The following is a 19,631-nucleotide window of genomic DNA, read 5'->3' on the forward strand; positions in this document are numbered from 1 at the left end:
AAGAAAGTATTAGAAGTTTTTGAAATTAAACCAGAAGTAAAACATTTTGGACAATATAAATTTTTGAACATATCTAGCAAATTAATTCACACTAAATATATTAGCAATTGGTATGCTAGCCAAAATAAAGCTTCTGATGGAAAACTGTTTAATTATGTGAAATTTAAGCAGAATTTTGGTTATGAAAATTATCTTTCTTTAATAAAGGACTTTGATTTAAGAAGATCTATATGCAAATTACGTATTTCTGCTCATAAGCTTCAAATTGAAGTTGGACGTTTTTCAAATATTCCACGAAATGAAAGAATTTGCAAAAAATGCTCCTCTGGCTGTGTTGAAGATGAAATCCATTTTTTAACTAACTGTGAAAATTCTAAATCAGATAGAGATGCTCTCTTTGACTTTGTTTGCCAAAGAATTCCAAATTTTTCTTTACTGGATAATCAGCATAAATTTATTTATTTATTAAACTGTGAAGACAATCAGGTCCTTAATGCTGTTGGTAAATTTATTAAAGTGAATATGAGTTAGTAATTGTATTGTTACTGTATGTAAAATAATGTTTGTATCTACATTGTATGTATCTATCAAATTAATATTCTTTTTCCTTATTCATGTATGCTCTGTATGCCCCTTGTGGGCCCTTAATTGGAAATAAAATATGTTCTGTTCTGTTCTGTTCTGTATATACTATGTTCCTAATTATGTAAAAAAATTTTAAAGGGAGACGGATTTATATAAGTTTTTCTTGTTTCTGAATCCCTGTATTTATATTGTATAATTATATTTCATGCACAGTTTGAATAAATATTGTTTAAACTAAGAAGAGTGTTTTTATTTAGCGGGAGAAGAAACGTAACTCTTATTTACCATATCTAAAGTACGCATGTCTGAAATTTATGACACATGATCAGAGGTCAAGGGCGTACATCAAACCTGGATTTAGACTGAGAAACTTGATAACAAAACAATTCATTTTCCAGCATGGACAGTGCAGTTACTGCATTGTGTTTCCTATTATTTGTAGGGACAGTGATTTCTGGTAAGTAGGTGTTTACATATGAACAAAAGGAAAACTTTAATGATGTAATTTAAGGGGAAATGTCGACATTTTTGTCACTTGTCTCGTTCATGTGATCAGCTGATTCGTCCATGACTGAATAATTTATCCGCATTATTGCTCTAAAATGTAAAGTGACTGTGGTTACGTGCCCTTTGCTTAACCCACGAACACATATCTGATTGATTTATTTATTTTTTATTCTAAACGGCTGATATCCTTTCGTCCTCAGACTCCTGTCTCCATCAAACTTGCCAACACTGGCAACAGACTGAACAGTGCCTACATCAAAGTACTACATGTATTTATCAGGTTGGGAACAAACCCTTTACACAGGAGTAGGGGGATATATTTGTTTACACTGGAAATTGGGCACGAAAATGGCAAACCTGCATTTTCTGGTTAAATTTGCTATAATCTGTATAATTTTTCTTGAGTATCATTTAGCCTTTTTATTTTAGGCCAAATAAAAAAATATGTGTTTCCTAATATCCTATGTACCCTCGCTTTTTTTTAAAGCTTAAATAATAGCTACCCTCAATTTTTTGGGGGCATTTTTCGATAAGAACTAAAAGTCAGAATGTCCCTCCGATAGACTCAAGAGGGGGGATAAGACCTTTATCTGGACTCCGGGATCGGGTGTTTTTAAGCTCGGGATTTCGGGATCTGGGAATCCTTTTTTTCGGATTTCGGGATGTCGGGATTTGCTTTATTTAAATTCGGGATTTCGTTTTTTCAAGTCCGGGATTTCGGTATCAAGACCCCTCCTATCCCCCCTCACTCAATGTAAATAAAAAAAATCCCTTCCCAATTTTTCAAAAAATGTACATGTACATGTAATAGAAACCACACATATTAATTTTTTTTGGCCTTATTACACTTTACTAAAAATTGGGATGCCCAGTTTTCAGCTAAAATGACAGAACATGCAATCTATTGTGTACCTATCTGAACACTTTATCAGCATCAATAACATGAATAAGGGACAGTTGACCTTTAGATTTTATGTCAAATCTAACAATAGAAATCTGATCATTTATATGAGGCATACATGTAACTGAGTGGAAAATAAAGGAAAAGTACCAGTGCCACTACAAGCAGGATTAAAAATGCAACCCCAAGGCCTTAAATGAGTTCTCTAACCAATGAACAGATTAAGAAAATGGTGTTGAACTCAACCAGTCAGACTATACATGTACGTACATGTATCTTAAATTATACTCAAAATTGACAACAACACTTTAAATGGTCTGAAATTTTATTTGCTATGGTCAACATGTTTTTCCTGCAAGGCAGGCTGCATCAGGACAATTTTCATACAGAAATTGATTACTGAAGTGGATATTGAATTTGATGTTGTCATGGTGAGAGAAACAATTAAAAGTGAAAGTACACAAATGTAGCAATACAGGTTAAAATAGATAAGATAAATATAAAAAGATATTTATAACATCCTCATTAAAGTTGACAAAACAATACACATAAGATATAACTGAACATTTCTAACAGTTCTTGTTTCGGTTACATTGTATATATTCGCTTTAATTAATTTAATGTCTTTGGCTTTCACACTTATGATCTGAAGAAAAACGCTAGCTATACTTTACACTGTGGTATTGCATATTTTCAGCTTGATATATTATACATGTACATGTATATGAAATACAGGGAAGTGGTTTGACATCCTTGAATTTTGTTTTATTTTTTCAAGATCCTGGATTTTGTACTGTCATTTTTTTGTAATTTGACTTTCAGCTAGCCAAGAAATGCCAAGGTTTACAAGGAAGCGATACAAGTGTGGTTAAAACTAAATTCTTTGGTACAACTGCATCCTGTACTATTTCACATTTTTTTGTAGTGAAAATGTTCTCTATATTTACCTCTAACAACTTGACTGACAGTCTGTATTGATATTAAATCAATTTTATATACATCAGTCATGTACATTTGTATATAGCCAGAATCTGCCACATATACAATGTAGGTGAAGGTGTACATTAACTTATGAATTTCCCATTGTGATAAATTTATCTGATATAAATCAACAGTTGTTAATTCTTCATTCTCCAATATTCTTTCTCTGCCTCTAAATGATCATCACTTTGGAATTCCAATTGACGATTCACATGTATACTATTAAAAATAAATGAATAATTTGTGACACATATCAACAGTCTGTAGTCCAGGCTTATTTAAAACAAGTTATATATTGCTTTAAGCCTTAAAAGTTCCTTAACAATAATTGAAAAATCTTCATCAATCTTGAAGTGACATTCTGCCATTTTAACAACTAAATGCAAAACAAAAAGTGAACCCAGACCAGTTATAAAGCCAGTAACACAGAGAAGTATATATCTGATCATCATATTCATTGATATTTGAAAATAAAAAGTAGATCACTTGTGACTATACACTTTTATGAATTAAACTTGTGCTGCATACATTGTACTTGTTTAATCCAAGCATTGCCAAAGCCTTGAATACAGTAAGTTATCCTTATTTTTATTCAACATGTTCTAATAAAGTAATTACAAGAGAGGCGAAAGATATATTTTTTTCATCAAAGAGTCACTAGTTGGAAACAAACTGACAATGCCATGGCACAAACTGAAAAATAATGAACAGACAAACAATAGTACACTTTACACAACATTCAATGTTACTATTATGTAGAAAAACTAAAAGCTAAGCAACAAGAATTCCACTGAAAAAGGAATATGAAAATGAAATTCATCTACAACTTTAAAAAGTGTGCTACTGTCATGACTGTACTGAGGTTTCATTTAATTTGTGGATCAAGGATCACTTCCATTTTTATGAATATATGATTTCATGGTTTTGGCAATCATGATCATTGCATACAAAGTTGTCTAATTAGCCATTGTTAGCTTATAGAAAATTTGTGATTCGTTGAACATTTGAATTTTTGGTTCATGTAGGCCTACCGTGTCAAGGAAACCTTGAAAATTGGTATCCAACGCTATAAATAATGAATCAACAGTACCTTTTAACATGATAAGAAAGTTTGATCATGTTGACGATGTTGATTGAGAGCCAATTGCAATATAATTCAAGTTGTAAATAAATACGGAATTTATAAGTTTTTGCTTGTGTTTTATAGTGTACATACAATGATATATTTGTATCACAGATTATAAATGTTATATCACCTCTCCTTAAAATTAATTTCTGAACATATACAGGTAAATATAATCAACAGGTATCTGTAAATTGTAAAACAGATCATGTTAAATAATATAATCATATTTGTTAAAATAGACATTTCCAGGATATGTTTTATTCACTGGGTTTAACATTTACAAGGAACTTATACGTACAGGTCTGGGGTGATCCCGGGTGAACAGTTTAGTGCATTGTTATTCTGTATAAATTAATTTTCAGAATGCAATGTATATACATGTTTATATAAAAACACCTTAAAAGTTTACAAAACAACACCAATAATTGATCATTAAAAAAGGAAACAATAAACATGATAAATGTAATTAGCTTTAAATATTTCAGACAACATGTACAGATATACTTCATCAGTATGATTATTATGTAAAATGAATAATATCAATCTGTTTTGATTTAACTATAACAATCTTGAATTTATACAATTAAAACAGAACACAAAAATGCTTGTACAATTCTATAATTAAAAAAATGACGTACTTTGTAGGTTATTATTTATATGCTTCTAATAAGAATATTACTGTGCGATATGAACTTGCCTGGCTGTGGTACATTTCTAAAATTTCAAAAGTGATGACAGTTAATTAGATGCAAAAAGACTGCATAGAAATACATTCTCAATAACAGCACTGGCTGATCTAGGCTGGCATAGCCATACATGTATATATAATTTCAAATTTGATAACATTATTAAAGTAATTACAACAGAACTACTGATCTAGATATGATAGAGGCTACATATTTGAATAAGCTTCCCAAATAAATACCAGTATACATTTTTTATGATAGAGGCTACATGTTTAATTAAGCTTCCCAAATAAATACCAGTATACATTTATTATGATAGAGGCTACATATTTAATTAAGCTTCCCAAATAAATACCAGTATACATTTTTTATGATAGAGGCTACATATTTAATTAAGCTTCCCAAATAAATACCAGTATACATTTTTTATGATAGAGGCTACATATTTAATTAAGCATCCCAAATAAATACCAGTATACATTTATTATGATAGAGGCTACATATTTAATTAAGCTTCCCAAATAAATACCAGTATACATTTATTATGATAGAGGCTACATATTTAATTAAGCTTCCCAAATAAATACCAGTATACATTTTTTCGATGAAGCAAACTCCTTAAGAAACTTAGTTAATATTGTCAAATGATCAATAAATGAACAAAGTTCAGAGTACTTTGATATGCTGAAACATGCTGTGTATTTAGATTTTGGATATTGGACCATGATAAGAAAGTTTAATTTTAAATTTTCAGTTCTTTGACCACATTCATTCAGAAACCTATGCATGCTGAGTCAATATTTTATCACAATTCAAAAACAAAGCTGTATCAAGCTTGAATGTAGTGTCCATATTTGCCCCAGCTGTTCAGGGTTCAAACCTCAGCATTTTTTAAAGCTAAAAAAACTACCTTAAAGTGGTTTTTTTTGGTCATTTTTCAATTAGTGCTGTTAAAGTCTGAATGTCCATCCCAAAGACTCTTGTAAAAAAAAAAAAAAAAAAAAATCATACATGAACCTACCTACATGCATGTACCCTATTTTATTTGCAAAGATGTACATCCATGTTATAGGAAACACATATATATTTTTTTTTGGCCTAAGAATGATCATTAACTTGAGACATTCTATTTATTAATAGAATGATTCTATACATATATATTTACGTATTTTGCAGGTCAAATAAAAATAATTGATGATATACCATCACCATACAGATTAATAGCAGGGAGTCCGTTTTCATTAACTTGTGAATATGACGGAGGAAATGTTCCATCAATGATGTCATTTGAAAGAGATGGCCATCCCATTGACGGAGTGTTTGATAAAATGACTGAGACAGTTGGGAATAAAGTGATCTTGAAAATATCATTGAACACAATAAACAGACCAAATGGTGCAGAGATTGGTGATGGGGGACAATTTACTTGTAAATATGGAACGACGAACACTTTCACACATACTGTTGATATATTCGCAGGTTAGTAGATTCAGTCATACTGTTGATATATTCTCTGAAAGGAAAAAAATGAAGGTTTAGACATGATAATGTTAAAATATTCTCAGGTCAGTAGGTTCAGACATACTGTTTATATACATGTATTCTCAGGTTAGTAGGTCCAGACATACTGTTAATACAATGTATATTCTTTGGTAGGTAGGTTCAGACATGATACTGTTGATATATTCTCAGGTTAGTAGGTTCAGACATACTGTTAATATATTCTTTGGTAGGTAGGTTCAGACATACTGTTAATATATTCAAAGGTTAATAGGTTCAGACATACTGTTAATATATTCAAAGGTTAGTAGGTTCAGACATACTCACTGTTGATATATTCTCAGGTTAGTAGGTCCAAACATACTGTTAATATATTCTTTGGTAGGTAGGTTCAGACATACTGTTAATATATTCTTTGGTAGGTAGGTTCAGACATACTGTTAATATATTCAAAGGTTAATAGGTTCAGACATACTGATAATATATTCAAAGGTTAGTAGGTTCAGACATACTCACTGTTGATATATTCTCAGGTTAATAGGTTCAGACATACTGTTAATATATTCTTTGGTAGGTAGGTTCAGACATACTGTTGATATATTCTCAGGTTAGTAGGTCCAGACATACTGTTAATATATTCTTTGGTAGGTAGGTTCAGACATACTGTTAATATATTCAAAGGTTAATAGGTTCAGACATACTGTTAATATATTCTTTGGTAGGTAGGTTCAGACATGATACTGTTGATATATTCTCAGGTTAGTAGGTTCAGACATACTGTTAATATATTCAAAGGTTAGTAGGTTCAGACATACTGTTGATATATTCTCAGCTTAGTAGGTTCAGACATACTGTTAATATATTCAAAGGTTAGTAGGTTCAGACATACTGTTGATATATTCTCAGCTTAGTAGGTTCAGACATACTGTTAATATATTCAAAGGTTAGTAGGTTCAGACATACTGTTGATATATTCTCAGCTTAGTAGGTTCAGACATACTGTTAATATATTCTCAGCTTAGTAGGTTCAGACATACTGTTAATATATTCAAAGGTTAATAGGTTCAGACATACTGTTAATATATTCAAAGGTTAGTAGGTTCAGACATACTCACTGTTGATATATTCTCAGGTTAGTAGGTCCAGACATACTGTTAATATATTCTTTGGTAGGTAGGTTCAGACATACTGTTAATATATTCAAAGGTTAATAGGTTCAGACATACTGTTAATATATTCTTTGGTAGGTAGGTTCAGACATACTGTTGATATATTCTCAGGTTAGTAGGTCCAGACATACTGTTAATATATTCTTTGGTAGGTAGGTTCAGACATACTGTTGATATATTCTCAGCTTAGTAGGTTCAGACATACTGTTAATATATTCAAAGGTTAGTAGGTTCAGACATACTGTTGATATATTCTCAGCTTAGTAGGTAAACTCATACTTTTGATAAATTCTCAGGTTAGTTGTTTCATTCATGATCTTGTTGATATATTCTCAGCTAAATTCTTGTACATGTACAACAATGTAGGTTTCACTGATAATTTTTTAATAACTTATACATGGAAATATTGCTCTTGAACATATTTCATATCATTATATTTTGTTTATGAACTTGAAATCGACGTGTACATGTACATACTTATAAGATGCTGAAAAAATTATCTTTTCTAATCATGTCAGATAAAATAAAATATCAATAAAGCTCACTTGAATATCATAAATATTGAGTTCACTTACTATGAAAAACATAGAGCAAAAAATCTATTATTTTCATGTACATTCATGACATACTATTATCATATAAGAAGATGTTTAAAATTTGTTCGATTCTTCCCCCATACATGAAGAACAATTAACTAAACTGATATAATTTATTCAATTCTTCACTGTACATGAAGTGCAATTGATTCTACTGATTAGTTCAGTTGATCTATGTGAACAAATTAAGTTGACTTAGTATGCCAAAAGAGACATTTCTTCACCATTTATATTAATATTTATTGTAAACTGTACATTTATCATATAACATTTGTAAGAACATGTTGAATTACATGTACACTAAAACAGTATATATACATGTATATATATAGCTTATATAATTATTTTCTAGAAAGAAAAAGTTTAAAATATTTATAGGATAATATGAGAAACTTTTACTAGCATGTATTTCAATGTTTTTCAGTAACAGAAACAGATGCAGTGGTACCTGTTAAAACAGAGAAAGAAAAAGCAGAGAAATCTGTGGAATTAAAATGTGAACCACAGTTTGCCAGTATAACACCAGCACATGATAACAAATACACCATGGAATGGTTCAAAGGTGGAAAACAATTGACTGAATCACAGGAGGGACGGTACACAATAGGCAATAGTAGTCTGACAATTACTGCAGCTAGTAAGCAATTATCTATTTTCTTTGCTTGTAAACCAAAGCTCTCCTTATCATGTTTTGCCTGTCTAGATATGATTAAATAATATTGATTTCAGCCTGTTAGTCTGTCAGTCTGTATGTTTGTCGATAGTAAAAATTTGTTACTGCAAAATTAAAGATGCATACCATTAAAGGGATTGCTTCATACCATATGTACAGGTAGTTGTACATACTTATTACCACAAAACTCAGATCAAGTACATGTTTGGGTAGCGTCTCTTTTATCGTTCTTCTGTTATGTCTCTTTTATTTTATTTGATATGCAGGCAGGGTCATTATCATTCCCCATTTATTTTTCGTTTTAGCTTTTTCTTGATATAAAAAATATTTAAAGTAATTAAATGAGAAACAACTACACAAAATTCTATCTTTGTTCTCATCCAACTGCATACCTGGTAGCAGTAATGAAACATATTTTCATGTTGAACTTACTTGCAATAACATTATTAAACATTGATATGTTCATGTTGAAATAACATTCTAAATCAAACTCGACAGGAACGTCATTTATTGAAAGTTTGACAATTTTGACACATTACATACAAGAAGAATTGTATGCCTCTTATATGCAAACATTTCCTCCTCATGCTATGGTTATTATTATTTTCTATTTACAGAACGTACTGATATGGGAGAATACCAGTGTGTGTTTGTATTCCTCCTCATGCTATGGTTATTATTATTTTCTATTTACAGAACGTTCTGATATGGGAGAATACCAGTGTGTGTTTGTATTCCTCCTCATGCTATGGTTATTATTTTCTATTTACAGAACGTTCTGATATGGGAGAATACCAGTGTGTGTTTGTATTCACCGATAACAATGACAGACTTAATCAGACTGTTCTGTTGAAAGGTATGAGCTAAGTTATAGGTGAAAAGGTTGATTTTTTATACGACCGCAAATTTTGAAAAAATTTTCGTCGTATATTGCTATCACGTTGGCGTCTGCGTCGTCGTCGTCGTCGTCGTCGTCGTCGTCGTCGTCGTCGTCGTCGTCGTCGTCCGAATACTTTTAGTTTTCGCACTCTAACTTTAGTAAAAGTGAATAGAAATCTATGAAATTTTAACACAAGGTTTATGACCATAAAAGGAAGGTTGGTATTGATTTTGGGAGTTTTGGTCCCAACATTTTAGGAATAAGGGGCCAAAAAGGGCCCAAATAAGCATTTTCTTGGTTTTCGCACCATAACTTTAGTTTAAGTTAATAGAAATCTATGAAATTTTGACACAAGGTTTATGACCACAAAAGAAAGATTGGGATTGATTTTGGGAGTTTTGGTTTCAATAGTTTAGGAATAAGGGGCCAATAAAGGGCCCAAATAAGCATTTTTCTTGGTTTTTGCACAATAGCCTTAGGTTAAGTAAATGGAAATCTATGAAATTTAAACACAATGTTTATGACCACAAAAGGAAGGTTGGTATTTATTTTGGGAGTTTAGGACCCAACAGATTAGGAATTAGGGGCCAAAAAGGGACCCAAATAAGCATTTTTCTTGGTTTTCGCACTATAATGTTAGTATAAGTAAATACAAATCTATGAAATTTAAACACAAGGCTTATGACCATAAAAGGAAGGTTGGTATTGATTTTGGGAGTTTTGGTCCCAACAGTTTAGGAAAAAGGGGCCCAAAGGGTCCAAAATTAAACTTTGTTTGATTTCATCAAAATTGAATAATTGGGGTTCTTTGATATGCCGAATCTAACTGTATATGTAGATTCTCAACTTTTGGTCCCGTTTTCAAATTGGTCTACATTAAGGTCCAAAGGGTCCAAAATTAAACTTAGTTTGATTTTGACAAAAAATGAATCGGTTGGGTTCTTTGATATGTTGAATCTAAAAATGTACTTAGATTCTTGATTATTGAAGTTTTTTTGGTCCAGTTTTCAAATTGGTCTACATTAAGGTCCAAAGGGTCCAAAATTAAACTTTGTTTGATTTCATCAAAAATTGAATCCTTGGGGTTCTTTGATATGCCAAATCTAACTGTGTATGTAGATTCTTCATTTTTGGTCCTGTTTTCAAATTTCAAATTCTACATTAAAGTCCAAAGGGTCCAAAATTAAACTAAGTTTGATTTTAACAAAAAATGAATTCTTGGGCCTCTTTGATATGCTGAATCTAAACATGTACTTAGATTTTTGATTATGGGCCCAGTTTTCAAGTTGGTCCAAATCAGGATCTAAAATTATTATATTAAGTATTGTGCAATAGCAAGTCTTTTCAATTGCACAGTATTGTGCAATGGCAAGAAATATCTAATTGCACAATATTGTGAAATAGCAAATTTTTTTTTAATTAGAGTTATCTTTCTTTGTCCAGAATAGTAAGCAAGAAATATCCTATTTGTGCAATAGCAAGAATTTTTTTTAATTGGAGTTATCTTTCTTTGTCCAGAATCAACTTAAATCTTTGTTATATACAATATACAATGTATATACACTTTTTACTACCAACTGATAAATTTAAATGATCTTTACCATTCAGTGATAACAAGCAGTTTTTTTACATCTTAATATTTTATGATGTATTTAAATGAGTAGTTATTGTTGCAAACTCCATTAGAAATTTGAATTGATATCAGTTTTGAAAAAGGGAAACGGGGATGTGAAAAAAAAAGGGGGGGGGGGTTAAATTTTTCTCATTTCAGATTTCATAAATAAAAAGAAAATTTCTTCAAACATTTTTTTGAGAGGATTAATATTCAACAGCATAGTGATTTGCTCAAAGGCAAAAAAAACCTTTTAAGTTCATTAGACCACATTCATTCTGTGTCAGAAACCTATGCTGTGTCAACTATTTAATTTTAGATTTAAAAAGTTTGAAGAAGAAATCTTTAATTGATTTGTAAAATCTTGGCATTTGTTTTGTGTAAAAAAAAACCATGTAATGTCAAAAATTTGATCACAATCCAAATTCAGAGCTGTATCATGCTTGAATGTTTTGTCCATACTTGCCCCAACTGTTCAGGGTTCGACCTCTGCGGTCGTATAAAGCTGCGCCCTGCGGAGCACCTGGTTTTCAAATTATTTTGATGAAAATATTTGGGATAACCTACATGACCTATACCCATCAATCTGAAAAAAATCAGTAATCTATGAAAAATAATTAATGGACAGTATTATATTATGTTTACTGGACAGTATTATATTATGTTTACTGGACAGTATTATATTATATTTACTAAGGTATTGTTCGTGCAGGTCTTATACTTATCTTAATTAAGAACAGATAAGTATGAAAAAAAATGTTTCTTTTAAAAATATATTCTTTAATTAACCCAAAGTACTGTTAATATTGTGCCATGGACACATTCTCCATTTATTTTTTTATATTTCATAAACATATTTATATCATTATCATTATGGCAACCATTATCAAATATCCAGTTTTGTGTTTTTTTATTATTTAAAGGAGCTCCAATGATTGACAAATCATTTCCCCAGTCTAAGAACCTCGTGCAAGGAGATGATTGGAAGATCACATGTAAGGTGACAGGATTCCCTTACCCAGAAGTCTACTGGTCTAAACAAGGAGAGCCTCTTCCTGTTGATAAAAGAATTAGTAGTGAAGATGATGGACCTTATGTGGGTGCCAAGCTCTACATTTACAGCTTGACATTTGAAGATCAAGGAGACTATGAATGTTATTCCAACTCAACCAGTGCCTTTAATGGTACCTCAGCTATTGTTAAATTGAGGGTCAAAGGTAACGCCAATACTTATCTTTATACAATGAGTTTTATTTTACTATAATACTATTGATAGATTTCCATTTTTATTGTTTTTAATTGGAGAGTGTTATAGATATTGTATATCTTGTTCAAGTAGATGATCCCTAATTTTATATAGAAGTGAATATTATAAAACAGCAAGGTATTTGAATCTCTTTGAAATAAACCTAAGTAGTAGAAGCACTGGTCGACTGGAAGCAGTATTATGTACAAATTTATTTGATCAAAGGAGATGAATATCTGAGTTACAGCTTCTGTTTAGAGGATTTAAAAATGACAAGTTTCAAATTCTTATAAAAATAACAAATGTGTACCTGTGAAAAATCCAAATCTAATCTTGCACTTTAAAGTTCTTCTTCCCATGTAGAATTATTTATTTGTGAAATTGAAAAGAAATATAGATGTAACATGATTATAACAATGATACCCATTCTTGGTCATAGATACAAGTTTACCCTGGTTTAACTACATACACTACTGCTTCAAAGAGTACCTACTTCTAAAAAGCTTCTGCTGTCAATCATACACATATTTAAATTTTTAAGATATGAGATACTGCCTAAAAAGAGGGGCAAAAAACACCAGAGGGACATTAAAACTCATAAATCGAAAAAAATAAACTGACGAAACCATGGTTAAAAAAAACCCGGACAGACAAAAGTACACAAAAAACAACATAGAAAAAAGATTAAGCAACATGAACCCACCAAAAAATTGGGGTGATATCAGGTGTTCTGAAAAGGAAAGCAGGTTCTGCTCCACATGTGGCACCCCTCGTGTTGCTCATGTTAGTACAAACCCAGTAATAAGTCTTAATTTGGTAGGTCACATCCATGATAACGAAAAGGGATTGTATTTAGACATAAGGAAAATATCCGCTTATATATTTTTATTATTTATACATATATACTGTCAACAACAAAAAAGTGTCTAGCGCTGTACATGTGTTAAGCTCTTAATTATCCGTATTAGACATGTTGTGAAATAAAGATTAGACAACAAAACAATCAAGATAAACACAAAGATTGAAAAGGTTCCTGAATTTCAAATATGTGTATCTAAATTGGTTGCTTCCCTTTTACTTTTCTTGAGTTATGCCCTTTTATAAATGGAAAATTTGCTTAATCTGTGATTTAGTTCTCTTACTTTAGTTTGCCTTCACCAAATGTTATAAAACTTATAAACAATGCTTAAAATCATCAAACAGTTTAACTAAGTTGACTCATGCATATTTACAAGCGGGGAGCATCTGACGCCTGTTTAACTAAGTGAATCGTTGAAGTTGACTCATGCATATTTACAAGCGGGGAGCATCTGACGCCTGTAGACACAATGTCCATTTAATTTGTATTTTACAGATCGTCTTGCTGCTTTGTGGCCATTCCTTGGAATTGTTGCCGAGGTCATTATTCTGTGCATCATTATATTTATCTATGAGAAGAAGAAGAGCAAAGAGATGGAAGATGAAGTAGACTCTCCTGCCACTGATGAGTATGTTAATTCTGTGGATTAAAACTCTATTTAATAATTGATCTGAACAATATAAACCATTTTTGGCAATTTTCTAAATTGATTTCAAATCAGAATTTAATAATCCTGTTCTTAGACTTTTGTTGTCACTTTAGTGCATACTATTATGTTTTGTCAACAATTTGTATATATTCCCTTTGATCTTCCTGCCTTAATAATATTTTAGGTAAGACCTGATACCTGAAAATATAAGGCAATGGCAGCATGTATCAGTGCATCAATGTCATATGTTCAATAATTTAAAAACAAAATGACATCTTTTTAACAGCTTTCTCGAGTAAAGAATAATTGTGCCAAAAGATATACAAAGTTCATTGAATGTAAACATAATATAACAACATTTTAATTATTCATTTTCATTTTTTGCAGTGCTAAAGTTCATATAGACAGAGATGATGTCAGACAAAGAAACAACAGAGCCTAGAGATCTACCTCCTATCATTCTTCAGTCATTCCCAGAATCTATAAATAGCCACTGATACATGGATTATTAAAAATTCATGACTACATTATTACAGATATACTGAATATTCATTACTGTTTTGGTGCATGTAAACATCAAGTACGTGTATGTTTGCCTTTTAAGATATTGTTTTATTGTTATATTGAAGATGAAAGAAAACCCATTATGATCTCATCAATTTATATATAGTGTGCTATGAAAGGAGGGATTCCCTGAATTGTTATGTATATGATATTGCCATTGTTATCTAACAAGACAGGGGTGTGATTTGAATCATACTTATAAAAATACACTGGAAAAACACATGGTTTCCTTAAATGTGGTTTAAATCTTAAGTTTTTAATTTTTTTCTTGAATCCATTTTAATATGTATCACGCTTTATTATCATATGTGTAAACATAGCCAAAATTCATAGCTGTATAAGACAAATAATTGTACTTTCTAAGTGGATAGGGTTTATTTTGTGGAAGAAACAACTTTCTTTCTAAAAATAGCACACTTCTTCAAGGACAAGTCAAGGACATCAGTATTCCTACTGTCTATACACCTGAACTTTGACTGTGTTTACATAATCATTTTGGGGACATTCAAATTGAATTTGTTTGTTTATACTTAAATCATGTTTACTATTTTCACATAAAACATCATTTAAAATGTAAATACATTGTAACACGCTTTTTTTTTCTTTTTTTTTTTTAATTACCACCTCTTTGAAGAAGATGCTTTTCAACATTTGAAAAATGGTTTCTTTTTTGAAAAAAAACCATTTAATTGGTAAAAATGTATAACTTGGAAAGCAGTTATCCACATTTTATTTTAAAAGATATTCTTTGGGGTTTTCTTTAAAGAGGTGTACTGATTAATGTACTTTTATATATTAACAAAGTGAATCGGATGTGTAGAGTGTATTATTGAATGTGTATCTGTTCTTTTTTATTATTATTTCAAGATTGAATGGTTGTTAGAGAAAAAAATATAACCAGATACATGTATATATGTAGCTAAATAAAGTAGAGGACATAAATATTGTTAGAACTCTCTGATAATATATGTAATATTTTTTGGTGTAAAAGGCATAAGTAAAGTATATATAATGACTTTTTATAACATATAGTGATTGTTTTGTAATTAACAATGAATTAGAAAAATAAACAAAACAATACTGATACTGATTTATTGTTTAACAGAAACTGTCATAATCTATTTTTGGAAAATTTGAGTCAGACCTTGTTATGTACATTATGTTTGTAATGTTTTATAACCAAGCTTCAGGTTCACAATACTATTTAGCAGTCCTTAGTATTTACCATTTAACAATGCTGAGAGAACAATAAATTGATTATGAAGTCTGAATGACCCCTATAGTAATATTTTATATTCATATTTTATTAGCATTTTTAAGATTGTTTCTTTCTGCCTTTATATCATTCAGATGCCATTACACAGTGTGTAAATATTTTATTGCTTATGATTTTAATAAATGTGAGTTCAATTAAGTCTTTGAGACATTTGCAATATCTGATTTGTGTGGGAGTGTAAGAAAGAAAAGTATTTCTTTTATTTTTATGTTGTCTGTGTTTTATAATAAAAAAAAAGATAAGGTACTTCAACATTGTAATAAAGTAACACTTTCTAAATGAGATTTTTTTTTTAAGTTTAGAAAAAAAGAACTTTAAATATTACAGGCTTGAAATAAATGCTGTCGTGTAAATATTCTCATGGTTGGCAGATAAAACAAAAAAAGAAGAAGAAATAAATGATTAAAATACAGATCATCATAAATTATTCAGGACAAACTTTATTGTTTATTTAAAAGTAAAATGAATCAAATGTTCAATTTAAACATAGTTTGTTCATCTGACTGATTTTAATTCTTAGATTTTGTAAGTCTGCATGTTGTTACAGTTAAGTGCTATTTCAATAATTCTTAATAATTTATATTATCCGTGCAATGTTCTCACATGTATAATGTAGTCATTATTATATAGGGCAGTTTATGGGTGTATATTAGGTTGGTTTTATATAAAGAAATGAGAGTGAATGAAACATGTTATTGTGTAACTTGTAAATATATAGTGGTTGAGAAAGTGTATCAATAATATTTATGTGAATATTTGATAAAAGAAAAAAGAAATATTGATTTAATAAAACAACTGTAGGATGCCTAAAAAATTACAAATTTAAGATTGTTTTTTTTTAAATCTTTGGAAAAATGTTATCAGTATAAAGTTTATTGTTTCTAAATCTCGAACCAAAGGTTAAAACCTACAAGAAATTAAATATTACAACATTTTTTGTTTATCTGTGTTAAACTGTACCTGTACTAAATTAATGTTGTTATAAATATTCAGAATTTGCTTTAGAATTAATGAGTATGTGACTTTGAATTATTTAAGGGATGTTAATTGTGATAATATCAATAAACTGAATGTACCCACACTATCTTGTTATCATTAGGCCTTTTTCTCCATACTAAGTCAATGACTTTCTCTATGTAAATTGTAAATAGCATGCTGATGAAAAATGATGAGTGCTATTGTTTTCACCTCAAAGTCAAGTGGTTTGGTATAGATATGTCAGTATTATTTACCATTGTTTGTGTTTGTACAAATGTTGTTGGTAATGAGACTTATTCTTCCTTTGTTAAGAATGCAAATTATTTGTTTAAACTGAGGTTACGAACTAAAGGTTACATAATTTGAACACTTTTGAAACTTTCCAACACAGCTAATATCTTGTCTGTATTTATTAAAAGAACAAGAGTTTGGCCTGTGGCTGACAAACTAGGCAACATTTGGAATTGTACATCTTCATGTCAAGTAATTAGCTATGCCATATTAGTATAAGTGTACTGTTATATGTCTGTTAAACCTTGTAAAAAATTCCCAAATCATTTAAATGCATAAACTTTGTACTTCTGTTTGCTTGTGGAAATCAAAGGGTTTCCGTGAGATGATAATAGTATTCATTTTTTTTGTCATGTGAAATACTAACATATTATGAGTAATAGACTATACAATATATGTGATCCTCGCAAGATTTATATATCTGTCAGGCAGGGTTAAGCAGACCTTTACCTCATTTCATGTATCAATGATCAAGGGCAAGTTTTCGTGTTAAAAGTTTGCATCTCAGATACTTAAAGCAATATGTCGACTGTATTTGGTGTATGGAATGATAGCAAGGTGTACATGTCCAACTGGCAGATTTCTTTGGACCATGACCTCATTTTCTTGGTTCATTGGACAATGTTTAGGTTTTGTGGTTTGGTGTATTTTTCAGAAACTAAAATCAATAATATTATGTGTATGTATTGATTGCAAGGTGAACATGTCTGACAGTCTGGTTTTAAAAATAATTGTTTAGCACTGATTTTTGAATTCTTCAAGAACATTGATGATATAAACCCGTGATATAAGTGTGATAAAAATTTGTCAAAAAATGAACGCATGAGTGATTACGATGCAATTTTCCATTTAATATATGTTTCAAAGGGCCACAACGATTTTTTCTTACACTTGCTTTTATCGACATTTTTGTTTCTTTTATAGATCAGAAATAATTTATGTTAGAACCAGCTTAGCCAGTATTAGACATGTCTTGTTTTTGGCCATTATTTGTCTAGTTTCGTAAGGAATTTATAGCCAAAACCCACAAAATCTACCTCAACCGTTTGTGTGTGGTATGGAACTTGTGGAACAATTTCATAAAGACCCATTGACTAATACATGTATGTGTGCGGAAACCAGAAAAACCTTGTCCCCCTTTTATGTTTTTACCTGAATGGTTTGGGCATAAACCCCAAAGTCATACAGCCAATGCATTTGTCATTTGTTTTTTTCTTAGTCATTGCACCAATGTTGTTTGACGGGCAGAAACAAAATAACACAAATAAAATTAAGAATGGAAATGAAAAATGTGTGAAAGGGACAACAACCTGACCAAAAAGCAGAAAACAGACACAGCCCACCAATGAGTCAACACAGCTGGAAAATCCTGCATCTGCCCCTGAACAAAAATTTGTACTAGTTCAGTGAAAATGGTCGTCATACTAAACTCCAAACTACAATTAACAAGTGTGCACACGCTGAAATGTTTTGCCTTTTTTACTAATCATTGATAGTCCTAAATATCAAGCTTTAAAACAACAATTAAATAAACCAAACATGATCCAAAAAAATGAGGTCAAGGTCATATAAACCAAACAAGAAATACATGTACACCTTATAATCATTCAATACACTAAACATAGTTGACCTATTGCTTATAGTTTCTAAGAAACAGACTTAACCAAGAAAACTAAACATTGACCAATGGACTATGAAAATGAGAAACCATGCCAGCCAGATATGTACAGCTTACAATCCTTCCATACAACACATATAGTTGACCTATTGCTTTTAGTTTAAGAAAACCAGCCCAAAACACAAATATTTAACACTAATCAATGAACTGTGAAAATGAGATCAAGGTCAAATAAAACTTATGAGACTGACAAGTTCATCAAAAAATATTTCCATACACCAAATATAAATGACTTATTGCATATAGTATTAGAAAAAAAAAGACCAAAACTGAAAAACTTAACTTTGACCACTGAACCATGAAAATGAGGTCAAGGTCAGATGATACCTGCCAGCTAGTATTTACAAATTACAATCATTCCATACACCAAATATAGTAGACCTATTGCATACAGTATAAGAAAAACAGACCAAAAAATCAGCTATAACCACTGAACCATGAAATAAGGTGAAGGTCAGATGACACCTGCTAGTTGGACACCTTACAGTCCTTCCATACACCAAATATACAAGACCTATTGCTTAAAGTATCTGAGATATGGACAGCTGGGTCACTATCCCTATATCAATCTTTCTGGTCTACAAAAATCATACAAGACTAACAGAGGCTCCTGAACTCTATTAGTAGTCTTATACTAGATACCCTAATGATCAATCAGTTCAAGTTTGGTTGAGATTGGTCTAACGATTTCAGAGAAGAATTTTGAAAAAAATTAATGACAACAAACATCAAGTGATGGCAATGGCACACTTGGCCTAAAGAACTAGGTTACTTTTGATAAGAAATGATATACTAGTATAGTCATGAACAAGTAATTCAGTGGTTGTCATTGGTTGTTGTCTGCCATATTTGTCTTTTGTTCCTCGATTTTTCT

General features: G+C 30.7%; 1 protein-coding gene across 1 annotated transcript; it reads left to right on the forward strand.

The window, feature by feature from the left end:
* The first annotated feature begins 876 nt into the window (after positions 1-876).
* LOC139519270 (basigin-like) lies at positions 877-16,891 on the forward strand. Its single transcript, XM_071311234.1, has 7 exons — positions 877-1,042; positions 5,963-6,265; positions 8,476-8,688; positions 9,497-9,580; positions 12,140-12,433; positions 13,817-13,949; positions 14,358-16,891. Exons 1-7 carry the CDS (start codon positions 985-987, stop codon positions 14,410-14,412), a joined length of 1,140 nt encoding a protein of 379 aa, XP_071167335.1. The 5' UTR covers positions 877-984; the 3' UTR covers positions 14,413-16,891.
* Positions 16,892-19,631: the final 2,740 nt, after the last annotated feature.

This window comes from Mytilus edulis, chromosome 4 (genome assembly GCF_963676685.1).
Source record: "Mytilus edulis chromosome 4, xbMytEdul2.2, whole genome shotgun sequence".
NCBI lineage: Eukaryota > Metazoa > Mollusca > Bivalvia > Mytilida > Mytilidae > Mytilus > Mytilus edulis.